At 37.5% G+C, this 24,020-nt stretch overlaps 2 protein-coding genes across 2 annotated transcripts; one reads left to right on the forward strand and one right to left on the reverse strand.

Moving 5' to 3' along the window:
* Nucleotides 1-254: 254 nt before the first annotated feature.
* LOC117208040 lies at nt 255-1,320 on the reverse strand. The gene is made up of 3 exons (XM_033448866.1): nt 995-1,320; nt 850-921; nt 255-771 (listed from the first exon to the last, which is right to left on the reverse strand). Exons 2-3 carry the CDS (start codon nt 895-897, stop codon nt 358-360), a joined length of 462 nt encoding a protein of 153 aa, XP_033304757.1. The 5' UTR covers nt 898-921; nt 995-1,320; the 3' UTR covers nt 255-357.
* Nucleotides 1,321-18,581: 17,261 nt separating this feature from the next.
* On the forward strand, nt 18,582-19,443 carry LOC117208052 (histone-lysine N-methyltransferase SETMAR-like). Its single transcript, XM_033448880.1, has 2 exons — nt 18,582-18,944; nt 19,331-19,443. Exons 1-2 carry the CDS (start codon nt 18,582-18,584, stop codon nt 19,352-19,354), a joined length of 387 nt encoding a protein of 128 aa, XP_033304771.1. The 3' UTR covers nt 19,355-19,443.
* The last annotated feature ends 4,577 nt before the right edge of the window (nt 19,444-24,020 follow it).

Consider the following 24,020-nt stretch of genomic DNA (forward strand, 5'->3'; position numbering starts at 1 on the left):
AGCATCTCTAAAGTACAATTCTATGTGATTTCTAGGGAGAACAATACAACCGATCCACACCTTCATCAAGCAAAACGTTTATCCCGTGATCGTGGCTACGTTCAGCGACCAGTTGTCACCTCGAACCCACTTTCGCTTTTCACAAATGTCAAACAATTACAGATGACAATTACTTAATTACAGTTATGATAAAATCTAGGCTAAAGCATTAGAAGGCTTCCTCAAAATTGCATAGGGAAGGCTCCAGTTTTCATTTCATCTCCGACATATATATATATATTGAACACAAAACAAAATACATCAAAAAATTAATAATAATAAGGAACATCAAACAGCGTATCAACGAAATTGAAGCAGCTACACTAAATCAAAATCGTAGCAAGGAGCTCCGGGACAAAGTTCGCTGAACTCACGCATACACCAATAACGCACAACAGGGGAAATTCCCTTTCTCCCAGAAGCATGGTGACGAAGATATGCCTCCAAAACCTCTCCGGGAATTTCATTTGCAAAACGAACTTTCACACAACGATCGGTATCAACGATTTCAACCAGAGGCGGTTCCCACTCCAATACGACGGTCTCTGCATCGAAGAAACTCTCATCAAAAGTAACCAAATCGTCGAAGCTCAATTTCGACACGGCCTCGGCACCAATGTTGAATAGTTCCTCTAACCACTCTGATACTTGTGGTTTATCACAGGGCCGCATGCGTTTGATGGGTCTTCCAGAGTCGCCCATGGGTTCTTCGGAATCCCTCTTTCGCTTGCGCTGAAAACAATACAGTATATTTTAAATAAAACGAAACAGGACGAATCAAGCGGACTAAAAACAAGACTAAATACGTACCAGGGAAGTCTGGATAGGAACCTCTGATGGAAATGACTCCGCAAACATAGTTCGAACGACGATCGCCGAAGCCTAGGGAAATAACAAAAAGGAAAAACGATCAAAATCACAAAAACAACCATAATATGCAAACATCCAAACTTACGCAAAACGACTCGAAGGAGGACGTCCTTGTTATGGGAGAGCAGCGGAATTGTGCGTGTTGCCCGAGCAAACATTGAAATGATAATGATGCTGCAGCCACCAGCCCTTCCACGCGCCGAAGAAACACCGGTAATTCCCACGGTACAGCACGTGGAAGTCTCTCGCGGAAAGGACTAGATCAGAGTGGAATGCTTCAAATCTCCTAGACGCTAGCTCAGCAGAAACACAGGACCGATAAAAACTAAGTCGAAATACGGAATTTACATTTTGTCACGTACGATTCCAAGAAACCCAAACTGCAACATCCCGATTCCCACGGAAGCCTACCCCCAGCGGACCACCACCCCGTGGAGGATGGTATTATAAATAAGCGAAGCAACATAGAGCAGCGCTCATTATTATTCTGGTGAACATTCTTATTACGCTCATTATATTTTGTGTTCATTGTTATTACGGATCATTCGTATTACGTTTATTATCCTTGCGTTCATTATTATAGTGATCATTGTTATTACCGTTCATTATTCTTGTGCTCATTATATTTTGTGTTCATTGTTACTACGTTCGTTATTGCGCTCATCATTGCGTTTAGAAATTTTGTATAGTATTTTGCGTTTCGGGGTCTTTAGTTTTTCGGTCAAGAAAAGAGAACCGCGACTAAGTAAAAGAAAGATTTTATCTTTGAAGTCCTCATTTCATCGCTTAGACAGAAACGCGCATTGTAATTGCGGTATTAATCCAGTTAGTAAATTGTTCAGTCTGTATCGAAATAGATAAATAAAGTAAAAGTTGATAGTAAACTATATTCGAGTTCAAGTAATAAACCCAACAAAAACTTCGACGACCACCGGAGCAGCTGAGGTAATGGCACCAGACAGCACCTACTCCTCAAGGTAAGAAAATTAATTTTGAAAATTTCCTTCTTCTCTGATAATCTCGTTGCCCTCGAGAATCGAATTAGAACTTCCTATCATCGATCTCGTTTTATTTTCGTGAACGGTTTTGAAGATAGAATCATTGTTTAAACTTTAAACAAAGGAGTTGTCCGCTGTGTCGGCTTGTGCGAACGGTATTTTCAGCTACTGAAACACCCACTGATCTTCGCATTCCTCCTCCCATTGTTGGCAAAATATTGCCCGTCTTTGGGCAAGGCTTGCGAAATCACACAAGTCCCGCACAGAGAGGACCATTAAATACATCGTCGGGGTCAATCGAAAATTAAGAGCAATACCGGCATTGCTATTAACCGATATTCTTGCCATCATTACATGCGATTGTAAGAGAGAAATAGCAGAACAATTTCCCTTCGAAAATTTAACCAAAGGATCGTTCGCTGTGTTGGCTTGTGCAAACGGTGTTTTCGATTATCGAAAACACCCATCGATCTTCGCATTCCTCCTCCCACTGTTGGTAAAATATTACCCGTCTTTGGGCAAGGCTTGCGAAATCACACGAGTCCCACACAGAGAGGATCGTTAGAATCATCCTCGATTATTAAACTCAAAAGGCAAAAAAATCGTGGTAACAGAATCCATCGTAGTAAATGAATTGAGTTTCGGTTCTAACGGCAAACTACTACAGCGAAATTAAAAGAGAAGAAGAAGTCAAACGTAAAAATAAATTTATATAAAACAACGAAAAATCTCACATTCCTATCCAATCCAGCAACGCTAAAATATATATATCCGGCTAATAAAATATATATAAAGGTAATAATCTAAGCAATTCTACATTCAAATAAAAATCCGTTTAACGAGGACAAATATTTATTGTTCCCAGCTTTAATCCTCTCCCGTGCCAATATCCCTGCACATAGCAGGTTAGCCGAAAAGTGGAAATCGTTTACCAGTTGCATTAAGCGTCAGTTAACGCTACCCATTAAACGAAAAAAAATAATAAAAAATAAAATATTTTGAAATAGTCCTTAGACTATTTCTGGTGGCAGCAACTACCGTATTAATTAGAAATCTAAATCAGTATTACATACACAATAATATCAATTCAGTTTATTTCCCTTCAGATTAAATTCAAACTCAAACGAAAAAAAAAATTTTTCAGTAAAATTTAAACTTAAGATTTGATCGATTTAAACAAACAAATTGATACGTAACATTAGAGATTTAAATTTTTGGTGGCAGCGGTGGGATCTGCTTCACGGAGGATTAAAGTTGGTTTAAACGGTTCGATTCGCTCCACAAAGAATTAAAGTTGTTACGATTATCGATAAAATATATACCTAAGAAATAATGTCGACTAAATTAGAATCGTTGGACAAAGACATGATCTTGATGTTGTCGGAAAAACTTAAAGCATGAGATGCGAATTTTCGCGACATGAGTACAACAATGAATAAATTACAAGACGATGTGCGTTCACTGAAAATAAAAAAAGAAAGCGAGACACCCGTATCATCGCCGATAATTTCCCAAGCGACAATACCGATAGAAGTTAATACCCAACCAATTAAGTTAAAAGATGCAATAGAGACAGTACCAGTGTTCGACGAACATCGACCCTCGGTATTTCGATTTTTAAGAGCATGCGAGCGCGCACGAAACATGGTTCCTAGGCATCAAGAATCTCAGTTAGTAAAATTATTAACGAATAAGCTTCGCGGACACGCATTTCTCGCCATAGAAGACACAGAAGTAATAAGTTTAAACGATTTCGGGAATAAATTAAAAGATATGTTCGGTCCGGGAAAAACGGTTAACGAATATAAAGGGGAATTAGCTACAATATTTCAACGACCGGGAGAAGATATTTTGGACTAGATAGAACGCGTCAAAGATCTCAGACTGGCGATAATGAACGGGGAAAGGTACGAGTACGGCACCGTATTTCAAGATAGGATAGATCGAGACACGAGGGAAGCTTTCGTTAAGGGGCTTCCAAACGAGGTGTATTTACGAGTAAAAATAGCAGGATACCAATCCTTGGACGATGCGTACCGCCAAGCCGTGAAAGCAACGCGAGAATTAAAACAAGCGAACGATAGATTTCGATACCAACATCCGACACCTTCGAATAATTATAACCGAAACAACCGCCAGGACTGGAGATTTGTACCGCCGTCGCGGAAACACCTAAACAACCCGGGAATAGAAGAAAATGTCAGGAGAGAAACAAGAACAATAACTTGGGAAGAAAAACGCACAAATAAATACCTCGATAGAGATCTAAATCAAAAGAGAGATGCTGATCATTTCAACCAACCAACTTTTCAATGCAAACACCACTCCGTTGCTGTGATAAGGGATAATGTCACGATAAATAATAAGAGGACGCACGGTGGCATAGATAGGATCATGGGTGAGAAATTTTCTGAGTTACCAAACAAGATAAATAATATTAGTGCCAAAGAACCTTCAGACGAAGCAGAAACTAGGAAATTGAACGACGAGACGACAGGCAACGCTTATCCACTGCCTAATATCACAGAGATATTGGACCCGCTGGGAAGTGCGAATTGCCTCTCCATGTTCGACTTGGCAAAGATACAAAAGCAAGACTCCGCGAATTTCGTGAATGTCTCAACCATAATAGGAAAAGAGATAGCGAGTGTATCTCACTCAAAAACTTCTATAAAACCATCAGAAGGAAACTTTATCGAACTCAAAGCCAAATCATTAAATTCCAAGGAAGATCACACTATAGAAAATAAAAATATAGCTATCCCTAAATCCAAAACAGAATCTATAAGCAAAAAGGTTTGTAATAAAAATTCAAAGAATAATTCTAAATCTATCGAAAATATTCTTAAACGTTCCATACAAATAAATAATAATTTAATTAAAATAAGCACTTCCAGTGAAACTATTTATCCTGAAAAGGTAGAGAAAAATCAAGGTGTTGGGAATAAAGTAAATAAAGAAGGAAAAAGGGTAACTAAGGAAAAGGATTCTAATCATTTTCAAGCTGAAGAAACGCAAGTTCAACGAGCTCAAAGAAATCAAAAGGGAGAAAATAGGGAATCACCAGTCGAAGATATATATAAAAACTTGAATAAATACGCTAGCCATTGGATTATAATTGGATTAAAAATACTTTATTGGTTACTACATCTAATATTTGACGTAGGCAACATAGTAAGTAATGCTGATCTTATGATTCCCCCAGGAAAATATAGATGGTATCACACTATACTATATACAAAATATTTTTGGGTTAATATGGCTGCGGCACTTTCAAAAATTTGTACTTTGAATGCTATTAACAAGCAATTGGATAATTGGATCGATGTCAGTAAACTTGCGTCTTGGCGCAAAATAAAAACTAAAATGAAGGAAAGGAACGGAATTCTCCCCGCACAAATTAGTTTCGGACATCTAGCCAGAGAACCTGTCGGTGAAGTAACAATCGAAGAGAACATGGAACCAACATGCGCAGAATATCTCGAAGATCTGTTCAATAAAATTAACACTGTACAACGAATGGCAAGAGAAAATTTGATAAAATTCAAACTAAGACCAAAAGAATATTACGATCGACGAATCAACCCTCAAGATTTTAAAATAGGAGATTCGATATATCTACTAAAAGAACCCAGTAAAGGAAAATTCTCCGATCAATATACTGGACCACACAAAGTGCTAGAAATCTTGCAGAACCAAAACGTCAAGATTGAAGTAAAAGGGATTCCGCGAACGGTGCATTTAAACAAGTTGAAACTGGCGCATAATCGAAATAAGCAATGAATAAAGCGATTTCATTGGACAACGTAGTGCGGTAGTATATGTTATAGTGCTGTTCGTCGAATAACGCAGATACCGAACACCTAAAAGGAAAAAGGAAAATTATTATACGTGTTTCAATTACTGCTCAAATATAAAACGTATTAACTCAATGAACAATTAACTAGCGAAAGTGGGAGTTACCTTGTGAACAAGTGATCAGCACACAAGAAAGTGTACGTGCAGGTATAAGTTATGGATTGTTGTTCGTGGAACGCAATGTATGACAGCTACCTGAAATAAGTGAATAAATTAGTTTCAATTGTCTCAGTGCAAAATACAAGGTTACTAAATGTTATAACTATATTATGGATAAATCAAAAGGAGGTGTGACACTGTTCGTCGAACAATACAGATAGCGAAAACCTAAAAAGAAAAAAGGAAAATTATTATGTGTACTCCAATTATTGTTTGAATATACAACGTGTCGATTCAGTAAATAATTAAAAGAGGGAAAGTGAAAGTTACCTTGTAAACAAGTAATCATCATACAAGAAGGTCTACGTGCAAAATAGGTTATGGCTCCCAGCTTGCGGAACACCATGCACCAGCTGAAAATAAACGAACGAATTAACTCCAATTGCCGTAATGCAAAGAGCAGCATCGCTAAATGTTATAACGGTGCTGTGGAGGCGTGGCACTGTTCGTCGAATGACACAGATAGCGGAAGCTTGAAGAGAAAAGGTTTATTACGAGTGCTCCAATTACTGTTTGAACGTAAAACGTATTAGTTCAACGAATAACTAAAACAGTGAAAGTGCAACCTACCTCGTGAACAATTAATCATTATACAAGGAAGTGTACATGCATGAATTTCGCAGGTTAATAAGAAGAAATAAAATAGCTGATAAAGTATAGAAAGCGGTTAGAAAATAATCAAGATAGATTAATTGAGAGTTAGTAATAAATATAACCGGAGTAAAAGGATATTTTGTTATGCATTAATCTACGTAGTACTGTTATGTTATTTTGTAATGCCCAATAGCGGTCGCGCATACAATGCATTATACACATATTGAATTAAATAAATTAAACACCACCTTTATGACCACAGATATAAGACGATTGAAGGCAGCCGTAGTAGAAGGCAGCCGTAGTAAGTATCCAAGGCATATCAAAGAATCGGATGATGTTGTGGGAACGATCCAGGTAAGTTACGCAGCATCGAAAGAGCAGAATCTGAAGAATTACAGACAATGTTAATCTAACAAATAAATTTTAATCATTAATAAGGGAACTAATTCATATCATGCATAAAATAATAACAAATAGCAAGTACAAGCAATAATAAATTAATAGGGAAAATAAGAAAGGTTAATAAACACAGAAATGGGTTAGAAATTACAATGTCAATCTAACAAATAAAATTTAATCGCTAATAAGAAAACTAATTCATATCATACACAAAATAATAACAAATAGCAAGTACATGCAATAATAAATTAATAGGGAAAATAAGAAAAGTCAATAAACACAGAAATAGGTTAGAAATTAATCAAGATAGACTAACTAAATATTAACAACAAGACATGACTGAACTCGGTGCAAAGGAATAAAGTTATGCTACACGAAAATAACTGGTAACACAATACACAAAACATTAACTAAATTAAACAAGACTTACATAAATGCAAGTCACGTATAATCAAAACAATGACTATTGAAATTCGGTAACAATACAATCCATGCTATCACATTAAAGTAGCACACGGTATTGACACAGACAATATCATGAAATACAAAACAATATTACAAAAACACTACTAAATAAAATTATAATGATTAACAATTAATTAGCTATTTCAACAACACGTTACTGTTGACATTAAACCAACGCCATACCAAAGAGACACGCGAGCGGCCATGTTGAAAAATTCGTCGCACATACAAATAATAGCCAATGCAATGTAATACAGCATCATAATAGCAATGTTAGGTACTAATAAAAAAAAAACAAACAAAAAAAGAGAGAGATAAGGAAAATATATATATAATAAATAACAACTAACATAATCATAACATATTATATATATTATATTATATACAGAGATACAGTCTTCGTACAAAGGAACAGGTCCGAACGAAACTTATAAAAAATAAAAATAAATAATATATATATACATTAACTATTTTTGTATGTGTGTGCAGAACGGATGGCGAATTCATCAACCATTCTCTGAACGACGGATGGAAGTACATGTAGGTGTTGTCCAGACGTTTCACGAGGAATCCAGAGAGCATTTTGAATCTCTGCAGAAAATCCTCCCATGCATGATCGTTACAATAATCTGACTCATCTCGAAAGAAATTTTTTTAGTCCAAGGAATAGCAATCCGCACCGTAGAACTGTAAGGCACCTGTACGCCACCCACGAAACCAAATACTTTTGCTATCCACCTGTAAACAAACAACATTTATAACTATACATATAATTCTCACTTATATCTACCAATATATATATACACGCATGTTGTAAAGTAGGCGATATTTATAACACTCACTTCCATTGATAATGCAAGTGACTCATAAAAATAAGCCGTCATATTTACCATTACACGCACATATATATATATTCAAAGACAAGCTATATTTGTAATATCTATTCCTATTGATAATATATACTTATATATTCATAACAATAAAACAAATCTCATCTATACTACTTACCAATACGTATGCATATATGTATATAATTATAACCCAAGTAGCATTCATAATATTTATTTTCACTGATAACATGTACGTAAAACCTAAAATAAAACAAAGGTTTTAACAATAAGAAAAAAAAGAGAAAAAAATACATATAAATATAAAAATTTTCTTTTTCTATATATATATATATTAATAATAATAAAAGGTTATTCTTATTTCTAACAAACTCGAAAGTAAAATGACAAATGACAACATTATACCATGATATACCGACACAAAGACGCACCACACAGAAGAAACTAATAGAGAACGCTTTAAGCTTGGCAAACTTACCGCCCGACGAATTTGCATACACCATAACCAAAACCCAAGACACATGGCTCTGATCACAGGAGAAGCGGTCCATATAGTCGAATGCATTCCGGTACAAGTAAAGGTACGACATACAACAGAATGCTACTCGGAGCTACCCGTTTGGCAAGGGAATCACACCACAGGAACTCCGCCCGGACGTGCGCCAAACGTGGCGATATTCAGCACCATCGTCGTTGGCCACGAGCGGAATATATACCCAAAAGACCTCGATGCACTACGGGACCACGTCATGTTCCCGGCAGAAAAATCTGCAGTCTTGAACACATTGGCCAGAGGAGCGACAGGAAAAACAATCGTCCCTGGAACAGTAAACATCCTGGGAATGATGGACGAAAACACATTAACGACAATAGCGAAAAATACCGTATCAAGCTTATGGACTGGTTTTATGGAATTTGGAACTGTCAGTGCAGCAATATATGGAACACTCGCAATATTTAAACTAATCAAGACAATAATAGATATAGCCGCACACGGATACCAGTTACGTGAAACTTACGAAAGTGGAATCGCCCTATTAGGAGCAATATGCGGCTCAGTCACCCACCCGCTACTATACCTCAAAAGAAGACGAAATATCGATGATCAAACAGCACAACCTCAAGGGATATCGATAACACCGGTAGTCACTCAACTACTAACGACAACTACGTCCGCCTTGAGCGAACTCAGAGATACCATCAGTCAAATTTCCTTTGGAAATTTGAACTCCAAGGGCGGGGGTGTCATGTCCCGCGCTCCGCACGCGCCGTAACAAGAACAAGAAAACCATTCTATACAAAACACGCGAATAAGGATTTGAATGCACAAACGAACACACGGCACTACGAAACGAAAGGAAGGATTAACAAAACGAGGGCGATTAACGGATCCAACCAATAAACAAAATACATATACACACAATTCTAAATAAACCAGGAAATAAGAATAACTACAAAAGGGGAAAATAATTGAAACGCCAGGAATATATATATATATAAATATATTTCAATCAATCAATTTGGAGAGTTACATATAAGTATAAACATATATGCCGAACATGTAATAACCTAGTAAATATTAGAGACAGTGCTTCCAATACTATGCAATAAATACAATATTATCAATTTATGAAATATAAGTATACATGAAGTCAAAAACTAATAGTTTAACGAATACATAAAACATACAATATTGTATTATTAAAGAAATGAAGGTTACATTGTCAGATATGTATATATGTGTGCGAATTCTATCAAACCGATAATCTAAGATACATACTTAAAACTAGAATACATTCCGGTAAAGGATAAATAAATAATTGACATTTCATTTCGTATGAATACTACACTGCCAAGAGAAATATGCATATGAATACGTATATATATATATTTATATTATCGAATACTCTATAAAATAAACTACTCAAAACAATAAATAACGCAATCGAAGAATTACAAAACGTTAGCCATATTAAAATATTAAAAATATATATATATATATATATATATATATATATATATGTCGGAGAAGCAGTGGGGGTAGGGTTGTCGGTGTTTGAGGAGTCTTCATTGAAGGTAGCCATCGTTGCGGTGTAGCGAAGATACGATTTATTGACACAGGTATGAATAACACAGGTTTGACAATCTATCACGGCGGTGAGACGTCCGCGACACTAGTGACAGTGATCTCAGGTTCAATGACGAATCCGCGGTCAACGGGATGACAGATAGGCGTTCTCGTTGAATCTAAGTCTGACTCGCAAACGATAATTGCTGAGCGTAAAGACGTTACTCTTTAGTCGACGGGAGCGCGTCAAAGAATGCCCGTCCCGTCCCGATGATTCCACAGAGGAAAACTATACTGGGGTGTGTCTAAGGACACAAGATCATCGGATTCGTCGAGGAAAGCCTTCGTTTAGGAAGTAAGGGAAATTGACGTTGCTGCTAATTGGTCAATCTCCATATCGGTGGTTAGAAAAGGATGCTAGCCGCCCTCGAGGGAAAGTTGCTAGTGGGAGACGTCGTTCGTTGAAAAATATGTCTCCCCTATCTTCCCGTAGTTGGGACAAAGACTGTATGTCTGTTTGAAGGACTTTAGTTAACTAAACCGTAAGATTTATTACGGGCCCTCGGGCTAGCCGAACATGTACTGCGGAGACGCATCGACATCTGGTAATCATCTTACTCGAAGAATAGGGTCAGCGTGTGGCGAGCTACGGGACAGAAACCGTTGGAATGTTCACTGTCACGTGTCGCCACGAATATTTCTTTTAAGGAGAGCTATAGAATTATTCCATATGTTTGTTGGGCAAAGCGTTCATCCCTTGACCGCGGCTACGTTGGGCGACAGACTGTCGCCTCGAGCCAAAGCTCACCGTCACTAATCTCGAACAATTACAATCGGATTGAATAACTACAATAGTTTAGTTACAGTTATAGTAGACTTTAGATTGCAATGTTGCGGGGCTATCCGAAGGTTCCCGGTGTCCTTTCATCTCCGACATACATATATATATATATATATATATATATATATATATATATATATATATATATATATATATGTCGGAGATGAAAGGAAAGCCGAAGCCCTTCCTTGGAAATTTTGGGAACATCCTCTAGTACCTTAGCCTAGATTTTATTATAGTTGTAATTGTTTAAGATTTGTAATAAGCGAGATTGGGTTCGAGGTGACAATCGGTCGCTGAACGTAGCCACGGTCACGGGATGGATGTTTTATCTAACGGAGGTCTGGAGTGGTTGTATGTGTTTTCCGAGAAGTGTGGTTGTGGCGGCATGCGGCCTCGAGAGCGGGCCGAGCCACGTGTGATGTTGCCTCGGAGGTGCCGATGCAATGGGACATACATTGTATTTAGTAACCAAAACTCCAGGCAGAAACTGCCTAGCAACGGCGTTTGGAACTCTCTCGATGCTTCCAACGAGTGTGCCTAGCAACGGCGTTTGGAACCTTCTCGATGCTTCCAAACGGGGATAGAAAACAAAATGCAATCGTACAGGGAGAAAAATCTCCACGAGGCTGGCATTCTTGCGATTGCCTTGGAGAGTGATACATCGAGCGTTTTCGAGGATCGCATTTGCGTCTAAGTTAGTTTCGCTTAGTAAGGAGTTATCCCGGTGACCGTGGATTCGTTTGAACTCAAACATTGCTAATAGTATTATTTAATTTAATTATTCGTAGATCGTATTATTTATTAGGCTTAGTGTTTGTTAGACTTATTATTAGTTGTACTTATTATTTGTTAAGCTTAGTGATAGACCTGTATATACGTGTAAATAAAATCTCGGCTTTGTGAAACGATGGCTAGTCCACATGAAGAGTCGTCGCGCGCCCAAAATTCGAATCCTGATCCGACATATATATATATATATATATATATATATATATATATATATATATATATATACGTATATTCACACGAACAATACTTTTGTCACTTTAAAGCAATATTAATAAATAAATGTTCTAATTGCGGTAGAATAAGGAAAAACGAGCGGCAGACGGAAAATTACTTCGATATTAAACAAAATTAAAGACCCGTCACTATAACTTTGCTGATGACATTTATGAGCAGCCATGTTAGATTTACACGCGTCACGGCGACAGGAATATTAAGGATTAATGGAAGTCAGGCGCGAGAAATAAATCATGAAAACACATTGTTAACACTTTTCTTTAATAAAATCTGTGCGCAACTACAAATGTAAAAAATATATATATGTCGGAGATGAAAGAACACCGGAGTCTGTAATTGAACAATTGTAGTTATTCAATCCGATTGTAATTGTTCGAGAGTTGTGATAATGAGCTTGGGCTCGAGGCGACAGTCAGTCGCCGAACGTAGCCGCGGTTACGGGATGAACGCTTTGCTTAACAAAGGTATGGAGTAATTCTATAGCTCTCCTTAAAAGAAATATTCGTGGCGACACGCGACAGTAAACATTCCAACGGTTTCTGTCCCGTGGCTCGCCACACGCAGACCCTATTCTTCGAGTAAGATGATTGCCAGATGTCGATGCGTCTCCGCAGTACATGTTCGGCTAGCTCGAGGGCCCGTTATAAATCTAAGAGTTAGTCAACTAAAGTCCTTCAAACAGACAAACAGTCTTTGTCCCAACTACAGGAAAATAGGGGAGACCTATTTTTCAACGAGCGGCGTCTCCCACTTGCAACTTTCCCTCGAGGGCGGCTAGCATCTTTTTCTAACCACCGATATGGAGATTGACCAATTAGCAGCAACGCCAATTTCCCTTACTTTCTGGACGAAGGCTTTTCTCGACGAATCCGATGATCTCGTGTCCTTAGACACACCCCATTATAGTTTTCCTCTGTGGCATCATCGGGACGGGAAAGGCATTCTCGCTCGCGATCTCACTGATGAAAGGAGTAACCCTTTACGACCAGTGAATATTACGCATCCGACTTAGATTTTGTGAGCCCGTACATCCACTATTCCGTTGACCGCGGATTCGTTATTGCACTTAGGATCATTGTCATTAGTTTCTCGAGTATCTAATTACCACGGTTACTTGTCCGATTCTATAATAATCGCAGTTGCACTAGTCAATGTCTTCCCTATTGCACAACGACAATGTGTAATCCAAATGAAGATTCGTTTCACGCCCCTAACCCTAATTCTAATGTAAACCCGACATTTATAATGTAAAAAATGTATATGTAATACAAAAAGAATGTAGAATATAGGTACTAATGTTTAATCTGATTTTCTGTAATTTTGACAGTTTTGTAATCTTTTATTTTTATATTTTTATATTTTCTATATCTTTGTGCTCTTGTATTTTTTATATAATTCTATATTCAAGTAACAGTATAAAAAGGATACGAAAAGTATGGAATGGCAATGCATGTAACGGTACGTGAATGTTACGCGTGCGCAAGATAACCAGGAGAGGTTGTATAGGAATCAAGAGGTCGTTGGACAAAGAGAACGTTTTTTAGCATTACGTTATGTTTAAGACATTCATATATTCTGCAGATATTAGTTCCTATCAGTATACCCACGTCGTTATTAACAAGATGTTTATGTATTTCCATTATCTTTGTTCTAAAATTCACTGTTATTTTGGGAATTTGTTAAAAAATCTCTTAATCCTTTTAGGAGATGTATCACTCTAAACTGAGATCTAAACTCAGATCACAGGTTTTTTTTTATTTTATAGATTAGATTCACAATTTGTCCAGTTTGGACATTTGGTAGAATTTTTTAGCTGTTAGATTATTATGTGGGTAGCTACCCCCAGTGGGATACCATCTTCGTGTTTGTTTGGTTGTGTCCTTTGTGAGGTCTGCTGGGTATTTCCCTTTCAGCCTTCTATCCATGTTTGAGGTGTTGATCGTTTCCGCAGCTAGCCAGTTTGGCTGTGTTCCTATTCTTTCTTTGTATTTTTCTGCGTGTCTGCTAATTTTCTCTTTGACCATTGGTATTCCCAGGTCCTTCCGTATGCCTTCGTTTCTAACGTACCATGGGGCGTTTACTATTGTTCTAAGAATTTTAGCTTGTACTGTCTCTATTTTGTTTATATGGCTCATTGCCGCTGCCCCCCATAGTGGTATTCCGTACGTCCAGATTGGTTTTATGATCGTTTTGTATATTTTTAATTTATTTTCTATGCTTAATTTGGATTTTCGACTTGTTAGCCAATGCATTTGTCTCCTTGTTGTCTGTATTTTGTCTATTATTGATTTAGTATGCTGTTTCCATGTGAGTTGTGTTTCTAGGTGGTCTAGTCCTAGGTATTTGACTTGCCTTGTTTGCGGTATGTGCGTGCCGTTCAGTAGGATGTTTGATGGTGTCTGTTTTCGCAGTGTGAGTGTAATATGGTTGCATTTATCGGGGTTTGCTTTTATTTGTTTATCTTGCAGCCACTTTTCTATTTTTGTGATATGTTCTTGTAGTAATTTGACTGCTATTTCTGGGTTAGTGTGCCTGACTAGTACAGCTGTGTCGTCCGTGAGTGTCAGTATTTTGCTATTGGTAGTTGTTGGTATGTTTTGTGTATAGTATTGATACTAAGACGCTTCCTCGCGGAACCCCTGCCTTGATGTCTTTAACTTCAGAGTATGTGTCCTTGATTTTTATTACGAAGGTTCTGCTGCTTAAGTAAGATTTTATTAATTGGTATATTTGCTCTGGAAATTGTTTCCTGATTGTTTGTAGTAGGCTTTCGTGGTTTATTTTGTCAAATGCTTTATCTATGTCCATAGAGAGGGCTGTACAGTATTGTTTGTTTTCTAATGCTAGTATTATTTCTTTAATGAGCCTGTGCATGTGCTCTATAGTGGAGTGTATGTTTCTGAATCGAAATTGGTGATCTGGTATTAATTTTTCCTTCTATATTATTGGTTTTATGCGGTTGCATATTATTTCCTCTAGTATTTTGGAAAACACAGGAAGTAGTGATATTGGTCTGTAAGATGCAGTTTGGTGTGGTTCTTTGCCTGGTTTAGGTAACATTATGTCCTGTGCTAGTTTCCACAGTTTAGGAAAGTATTGGATTCTTAGTATTGCATTGAATATTATTGTCATTAGTGTTATCGCTTTTGGCGGAAGGTTTTTCAAGATTTTACCATTGATTAGGTCGATTCGTGGTGCTTTATTGTTTTTTGTTTTCTCGATTATGTTTCTAATTTCTTGTGCTGTTGTTTTAGGTATGGTATAGTGGTTGTCAGTTGAGGTACTAGTGGTAAACGCATCCTCGTCCGTATGACATTTGGGGTTGCTGTTGTTGATATTATGTGGTATAAATGTGTTTCAAAGGTGGTTGGAAAATTCTTCAGCTTGCTCTTCGTTGCTTCTTGCCCATGTGTTGTCTGCCGTCCTGATTGCTGGGACTAGTTTTATTGGTTTCTTTTTTTTTCGTGGCTTTCCATAGGGAGTAGTTGGAGTTCTCGTGAGCAGAGAGTGACTCCATGAATTTTGTGAATTCGTTATTGTTGTGCACTTTTATTTTGTTTTTTATTTCCTTTGCAAGTTTGTTTAGGTGTTTTTTGTTTTCTCGTGTTCTATGTTTTTGCCATTTTGCTTTCGCTTTTCTTTTTTCTCTAATTTTTTCAAGTATGTCTGATGGAATTATTTTTGTTTGTCTGTTGGTTGGTTCAGGTATAGTGGTTGTCCATGATGCTTCTTGGATAGTTTCTGTCAATGGTGTTACTGCCTGTTCGACGTGTTCGGGTGTTTCCAATGGGATGCTGCAACTGGTTTTGCTCTCGATTATTTCTTTAAAAATTTGCCATTTGGTTGTCCTGTTGCATAGTGTCCCTGGATTGCTATAAAGTATTAATTTGTTTCTGTAAGCAATTGGGCTGTATGCAATGAGGCTGGGTGTTATTTTTAGTTTATTTGCGTTTAGTCCCTTTGTAACTGCAAAATCGAGTAGGCCAGGTATTTTGCTCAGGTCTGTCGGCCAGTATGTCTTCCTGTGGATAATATATTGAGGTTGTTGTTAATGTATTTTTCCAGGGTTCTACCTCGAGGTGTGGTAATTCTTGATCCCCATAGCGTGTGGTTTGCATTGTAGTCTCCCGTTGCGATATACTTGTCACCTAAGTGTTGAAAGTACTCTTCCCACGTTTGTGATGTCATTTTGTGTCGCGGTGGTACATATACTGCTGACAACTGTAAATGGTTGCTGCTAGTTTGTACAGTAACGGTGGTTGCTTGTATATATTCCTTACTAGCTTGGCTGTGTTAGTGGTGTTTAATGTCGTTTCTTATTATTACTGCGGTCCCTCCGTGTGATTTTCCTGAGGGATGCTTGGTATCATATATTCTGTAGTACGGTATTTTTATGTAACTTTTTATAGTGAAGTGTGTTTCCGATACGAGTAGTATGTCGATATTATTATTATACAGGAATGTTTTAGTTTCTAGGGCCCTTTGTTATAGTCCGTTAGAGTTCCATGCTGCTATTTCAAGCATGTCCATTTTTATTTTTTACTTAGCAAGTTTGTGAGTAGTTGTAACATGACTGTTGTTTGTTGTACTTGTTGCCTTAGTATTGTGTTTTTCTCACGTACCATTTTTCTTAATATCTCTGTACCTTTAATGGATTGTTTGAGCATTTCTTTGATTTCTGTATCGTCTTCGGTGTTGTTGCTTTGATTCTGTTTGTTTGTGGGCGTTGTTTGTCTAATGTTTTGGGTTACTTGCGCGTAGCTGCGGTTTCCTTGGGGATCGGTGTTTCCGTTTATAGCTTTTGGTTCATTTTATGCTTTCAATGTTGCTTAATTATCCGTTATACTTTGTTGTGGTTGGTAGTTATTGATTGATCTATTGCCAAGTGGTGGAAACTGTTTACGTTGTGATTGTTTTCTGATTTCGCATCCTTTATAGCTGGCTGGGTGGTTTCCATTACAGTTGTAACATTTTACTTCATTTATTTTCCCTACGTATGGACAGTGTGTTGTTAAATGCTTCGTATCGTATCTTGTCATATTGTTTATTGCTCTTGTTTGGTGACCAATTTTTGCTAATTCGTCACTTAATTTTTTTTGTGTTAGTTTTTGAATGTAGTCCTCTTATAACTATTTCGTAGCTCCTTTCCGTTTTGAGCTGGTATGTGTGGTACACAGCGTTTTTTCTTTTAATTCCTTTATCACTTTCCTATAATTTTCTGGGGTGTTTATTTGAATTTTTACTTGTTCTAATTTTGTTTGTTTTATTGTGTAGTTTTCCTTCCCAACTATATCGTTTAGTCGATCAATAAGCGGGTCTATTATCTGGGCGTCGACAAATATTGGTGGTGGTTTTGTAGTTTGCGTTGATTTAGTTGTGTTTTTGGTTGTTGGGTCGTCTATTTCTTCCGTAAGTGAGCTGAAGGAGTTTCTTAATGGTAATTCTTGCAGCCATCGCTGCTTTTCTGTATCTGAATTTCCTGTTATTTTTCGTTTCTTGTTATAACTTGCCACCTTCCAGCTTTCATCCTGTTGGGTTAATTCGTTATTGGTAATATTCTCTTCATTGTTTGGTATTGTTTCCATATCAACTTCGTTTGTAGCTGAGCATTCCTGTTCTTCGTTTATTGGTTGGCTTGGTTTTGATATGTTTGTTGTTTTATTTATGTAGTATTGTTCGTCTTTGTTAATTATTTTTATCGGTGGGATGTGCTTTTTCATTTTAGTTTTGCTTGTAGTCTTCTTAGTAGAAGACACGAGTTTCCACCATTTAGCTATGGGCGTTGCCGTTCGTAACTTTCTCTTCCCCACTTGCCGCACTTTTTCTGAAGCACTGTTTTACACGTCCGTTTAGCTCGGTTGCTCTGGCAGAACTCGATTTACAACATTGAGAACATTTATATCGAAAATTCTTTCTCGCATGAAGCTTCTGTATTAATACAAAAGGCACGAATTAAGATATATGATTGTTCACAAGTATTAGAGCACTTGCTGATCTTATAGATTTTATAGAAAATGTGATACATGATTGACCAAGATTATTAAGAAAATGAAGTTTACATCCGTATGAGATTAACGATCCGAAACACACACTTTGTGAAAATTCGTGACAGTTGGAGGAAAAGTAATGAATTAACGATTATGTGACAGCAATTAAAATCCGTCGATCTAAGGTCTTTATTAAATTAAATAGTTCAAAATTGTTTACATATTAGGTGATCCCATAAGTTTTTGTGTATATATTTATACACTTTTGTGTATATATTTCATGTGTCGATTTCTAAACATACGGCGATAAGGGACCAATGCACTTGAGCTTAGCTGATCGAGAACAGGCTAGAGTAGATCTTCGTGGGCATAAGATCGTAATATAGTGAACACAGTGACTTCTAACAGTAAAAAATCACGAGTGAAATGCGTATCCATTTTCGACATCTCATGTTATATGAATTTCGGAAAGAAAGTTCGGTAACAATTGCCAGGAAAAACATATGTGCTGTTTACGGAGAAAATGCGCTTTCATCTCGCACCTGTAGGAAGTGGTTCCAACGTTTTAGAGCTGGGAATTTCTGTTTAGAAGAGGAGGTACGCTCCGGGCGTCCTCCTCAGACAGACGGAGATAAAATTCGGGATCTTGTTGAAAAATCACCAAGTTTGACAGTTCAAGAGATGTCAAATGTCCTGAAAATACCTAAGACAACGATTCATAGGTGTTTAAAAAAAATGGGGATGGTGTCAAAGTTGAACGTTTGGGTCCCCCATGAACTTACGGAACGGAACCGTCTTGAACGAACGACAGCGTGCATGTCATTAATTGCGCGTAATAAACGTGAACCATTCCTTAAACGCCTGGTAACTGGTGATGAAAAGTGGATACTTTGCGAAAACCCTGAACGGAAACGTAGCTGATCCCAACGAAATCAGCCACCTGAACGCTGTGCAAAACCAGGGTTACATCCACGTAAAGTTCTTTTGTGTGTATGGTGGGATTATAAAGGAATACTCTATTTTGAACTTTTATCTAGTGGTGATACCATTAATTCAGACAAATATTGCGCTCAGTTAGAAAAATTAAGGGAAGCACTAGCTGAAAAACGGCCAGGTTTAGTGAATAGGAACAACGTTATCTTCCATCACGACAATGCTAAACCGCATGTCGCGAAAAGCGTTACAAAAAAATTGTCTGAATTTAATTGAAAAATTTTACCACATCCCCCATATTCCCCAGACATTGCCTCATCTGATTACCACCTGTTCAGAGCATTACAACACTTTTTAGTAGCTAAAGAATTTGAAAATATTGACACTCTCAAAAATAGCATAGAAAATTATTTTAAAGAAAAACAAGAGAACTTTTATCGAGACGGAACCTACCAGAAAAATGGGAAGAAGTTGTACAACGAGAGGGGGATTACATTTTTTCATGAAACTGAAAGGTATGTAAACGATCTTAACATATATAACCTCTCGAAAAACGGCACGAACTTATGGGATGACCTAATAATTAAACAACTATAAATATATCAAAAGATTATAATAAAAGAATGTAATAGAATATCTAATGTCCGTACTTGTAAATACAACGAAAAACGTAACGTGTAGATTGCAGATGTTTATGAATGTAAAATTTGCGAAAAGCATATGAAAGTTATACACATAAAATATACAAATATTGATATATGCACGAAAACTATGCGTATATGCACAAAGATATGTACAATTTATGAGTAATATGTCTAATATTGATTTATTAACGTTATGTGAATTGATACAAAAGGATATTTAACAATTTCGTTTTAAATAAAAATCTATTTATGACGACGCGCCAAAATTCGCATTACGATAAATTACGATAAATTATAAATTACTTTTCCGTATCTGCAGCACTCGAATTGTACAAGTAATGTGTGCGTTTGAGGGCCCGACCTTTTGGTCTACCGCGCCATACCTGCAGTAAAAACGCATACTGGTTTCGCATTTAGATGTTCGCGTTCGACTTGGGAATGGCGCGCATAAATGGTCGGCGCGCGACTTGCCCTCTCCTTGCGGATCATTGGACAAGTTAAACCTACCCTTTCGGGCGGCAGCTCGCTTAGCTGGCGCCACGCGATACCTGCCACCATATAGCTCGGTCCCAGCAGGTTGGCTCTCCAGCCGATTATTCCTGCTCGGCAACCATTTTGTATGCTTACCGCTTGCACCGACGGTCACAGGTTTCCTCTCCAGCTCGCACGCTTCGTGCTTTTTTCTGCGCCCCGGTTCTTCGTTACTGTTGTTTTCTTGGTTCTATCTTGTTTATTGTTCTATCTTCGATCCAGTGTTCTGTTTGTTGTATCCGTTTATTTCTTCGTTGCGATTCTTTATTTGGTTGTTGTTGTTGTCTCTATAAACTTGAAATATAAATGCAATTTCCTTTTAAATACAGTAACGAGGTTTATTCAATTTCGATAACATTGTATTAGTAAGATATCGAAGCTAGCAACTTTTCGTTGAAGTTTATTTTATATTTCTTAAATTATTCGGGTAAAGATAACTCCACACTGACGGCCTATTGTCCACAGACAGATGTCGTAGTAATCGGCGGACAATGTCTGTCAGTGAAACTTAAGGCGCGCACGGGCAGACTACAGGCGTCTGTAGACATTGCCTGCCGACAACACATGCCAAAACATGTATATAAACTGCCTGCAAGCAACGTCGCTTGTCCACTAGAAGTTTGCCGGGTATCACTGCGTATCGATGAGTCGAAGATGCCTTGGAGATGCAACACACGGATCGTTTAAATCTACCTGTAATCCAATCAAGCTAGCCTAAAAAAAAGACAAATTCAACATTAAATTGTATCGGACATTTTGCTACAACGCTCAACTGATAGAAATCATGCTCAGGAACAAATATATGTCTTTGCTAACTTTCTAAATATATGTAGACGACGTTTTAAATTGCTAGTAGTTGAAACAAACAATATGATATATTTTTGAGTGATCTATAAGGATTTACAGGCCCACTGGGAAATCTTATTAGTGTTCTCTTGCACTATGTATTAAAGTGCATCAACACCGATAGAAGCACTGTACACGCGATATCGTCGCGTCGTGTCTCCTGAAAATCGCCGATAAGTCGCTCGAAACTTTACTGGAAACATTTCTTCATGTTCTACTGACAATCACATAGCATGTGTCATTGCTGGAATTTGATAAATTTGGTTGAGAACACGAAAGAATTTTCCGTTTACAGTAAAGCAAGGGACTATCGAGTTGGAACAATTCGTTTCATTTAGTTCCATTCATTCCATTTAGCGTTCTATGCTAAAATAGCGGTGGAAATTATACTACATGTAAAAATGAGTCATAAAAACAAATACAATTTTCTTATTTTCTATCTTTTTTACTTTTATCGCAAGTTTGATTTCTATACATATAACTGTTTTCAATTTAAGGAGGAACTTATTTTCTTAAGGGCTTTTCATACAAATTTGAAAAATAACTGTTGTTTTTGATCCCTTATATATCGCGTTATTTCAATTATCTAATATATTTTTTACTTTTTTCATGTAAAATCATCATTTTACCAATTGTACCATAATTATTAGGAAGCTCTGTTAGAATTTAATCTTGGAATTAAGATTAATAATCTGTGGAAGACACAATGTTTGTGTTGAAACAATATAATGTGATATTTATTAAACAATTATTACAGGAATTATAAGTGTGTGTGTTCTGGAATGTAGACAGTTGACTGACTGGCACAGACACAGACACAGACTGACTGGCTTAGTGACCCATGGCCCTTGAAAAGGTTTGAACCCCACTCTCTATGCAGTAATGAGTGTGACCTGTGTGGCTGTCTGTGTGGCGTCACATGTGCCACAGAACCTTCTAGTAGCTTCTCGACGTGCCCATCGGGAATGTTCCATCCATATTCCTACGCTTCTTCCGCCGAATTCTCGAAAGAGCATGCACGTGCTAGCCGCCGTGGTACATCTCACGAACGCACGCTAATGAGGATATCGCTGAACAACGAAGGAAAGAATCCGTTCGATCAATCACCTCATCTGTATGCGATTAATATCGTTGTATTCCAACAAACTCTGAATAATAACTTAAACACGAAACTGTAATTTGTGTCTTTGTAATTTGCAACGTTGTTAAAATTTTGTATCTCCCTTTGCAAATGCAAATAATTTAAATGAAAAAATACATGGTTTTTAAATCGTTTCTCTTATATTCGTAATAATAATTTCGTTCTACAGTGAATGCATTTATTATTCAACGACGTGATTTTCGGTTGTTTATTGGAAAGTTATAATGCTGCTGATCTATAGAATTAGTACTGACTGTTATAGTAATATGCACAGCGAGTCATTTGTAATAAATTGTAATTACTTGTAATGTATATCGATTGTAATTACTCGTAAACCACTCAATTCATAAATGCATACATATGTGGCGGCACTCGACAGCACAAATACGACAACTCGACACTAACTAATACCAGACAACGGCAGCGCAGTGGCTAGCGCCTCAAGTTACGAACGTTCGGGATCTGGGTTCTTAAATCCCGGCGACCGTAGTCCGATTTTTCTTCCACGATTCTTAAATGAAAAGAAAATACAGCAGTACCCTAGCAGCGACATCTACAGCCAGCAGCTACAATTATCATTTGTGTCTTTGTTCTCTCCTAAAGGCCGTCCAAGGGACTTGAGAATGCAAAGAAGAAGTGCTGCAAGAACATAACAAATATATTTACAAACCAAAACCAATTCATTACAACGCCCATCCTTCAATTACATCCTCCGTCGCGAAAATCCTCCGCTTCCTTTCTGTCAATCCATTTTGCCCATATGTGGTTCCATAGATGCTGAATCGTATATAGACAAACAACAACTTGAGTAAGCAAGGGGGATGGATGTAGAGCCGACAAATAAAGGAAAAGGAGAGAGAAGTGTTTCGTCCTTGAGTTTATCATATTGTGATGGCCGGGGGATTCAACGCTATGTCCTCGATTCGCTCTAAGTACTCAGGTTCTAGACACCCTTGGAGGGCGGTAGATTTTTCTTCATCGCCCGCGATGCTCGCCGCCGCGAGCTATCTCTCTAGTAAGGAGAACCATAGCACTATCTTCTAGGGCATCGTCAAAGGCACGCGGACTCTTCACTGGTCGTAACTGTTTTATTCTTGTTTGACATATCGTTAGCGCGCCCGGAATCACGATAATTGAAATCTCATTAGCTCGATCACGTCGGGGTCACTTACACCTCACATATTTCAAATAAAATCTGCATAATTCTGAAGGAAACACAACTACATTTGGGTTATCTTGTTTTCACAGAAACCTGAGAATTGCTCAGAACATTTTAATAAAATATTCAACTACTTTAAAACGCAAAAAATAGTTTATTGTATGGAATATATAGAGTGGTTCACGCAATTGTTTCGGCATAATTGGAAAATTCGAAATGTGTAGCTTTAAAAATATTGCAGAGGAAAAATCGGATTCGTCGAGGACAACCTTCGTTCAGAAAGTAAGGGAAATTGGCATTGCTGCTAATTGGTCAATTTGTATATCGGTGGTTAGAAAAGGATGCTAGCCGCTCTCGAGAGAAAGTCTCTAGTGGGAGACGTCGTTCGTTAAAAAATAGGCGTTTCGACCGTTCGCGGAGAGACGCGATCGCGAGATAGCACGTCAACGAGAGTTGTAAGTTCCCGTTACGATTAAATAATCGACGCCACGAACTGATCGATCCCCTTATTTCGATTATGATAATAAGGGTAGTTCAATGAAATTCCACAGAATTAACACAAATAAATTAATGTTTATTTCAACAACTTATTAACTAGAAAGATATAAAAG

The sequence above is a fragment of the Bombus bifarius genome, unplaced genomic scaffold (assembly GCF_011952205.1).
Source record: "Bombus bifarius isolate JDL3187 unplaced genomic scaffold, Bbif_JDL3187 scf7180000008050, whole genome shotgun sequence".
NCBI classification, from domain to species: domain Eukaryota; kingdom Metazoa; phylum Arthropoda; class Insecta; order Hymenoptera; family Apidae; genus Bombus; species Bombus bifarius.

What these genes read in the sequence shown, in the direction of transcription:
- LOC117208040 (XM_033448866.1), bottom strand. Translation starts at nt 897, where the DNA reads ATGTTTGCGGAGTCATTTCCATCAGAGGTTCCTATCCAGACTTCCCTG. An exon ending in TTCCTATCCAGACTTCCCTG is followed by an intron (nt 772 to 849) that starts GTACGTATTTAG and finishes TATTGTTTTCAG; the next exon opens with CGCAAGCGAAAGAGGGATTC.
- LOC117208052 (XM_033448880.1), top strand. Translation starts at nt 18,582, where the DNA reads ATGCGTATCCATTTTCGACATCTCATGTTATATGAATTTCGGAAAGAA. An exon ending in CCCATGAACTTACGGAACGG is followed by an intron (nt 18,945 to 19,330) that starts AACCGTCTTGAA and finishes GCATGTCGCGAA; the next exon opens with AAGCGTTACAAAAAAATTGT.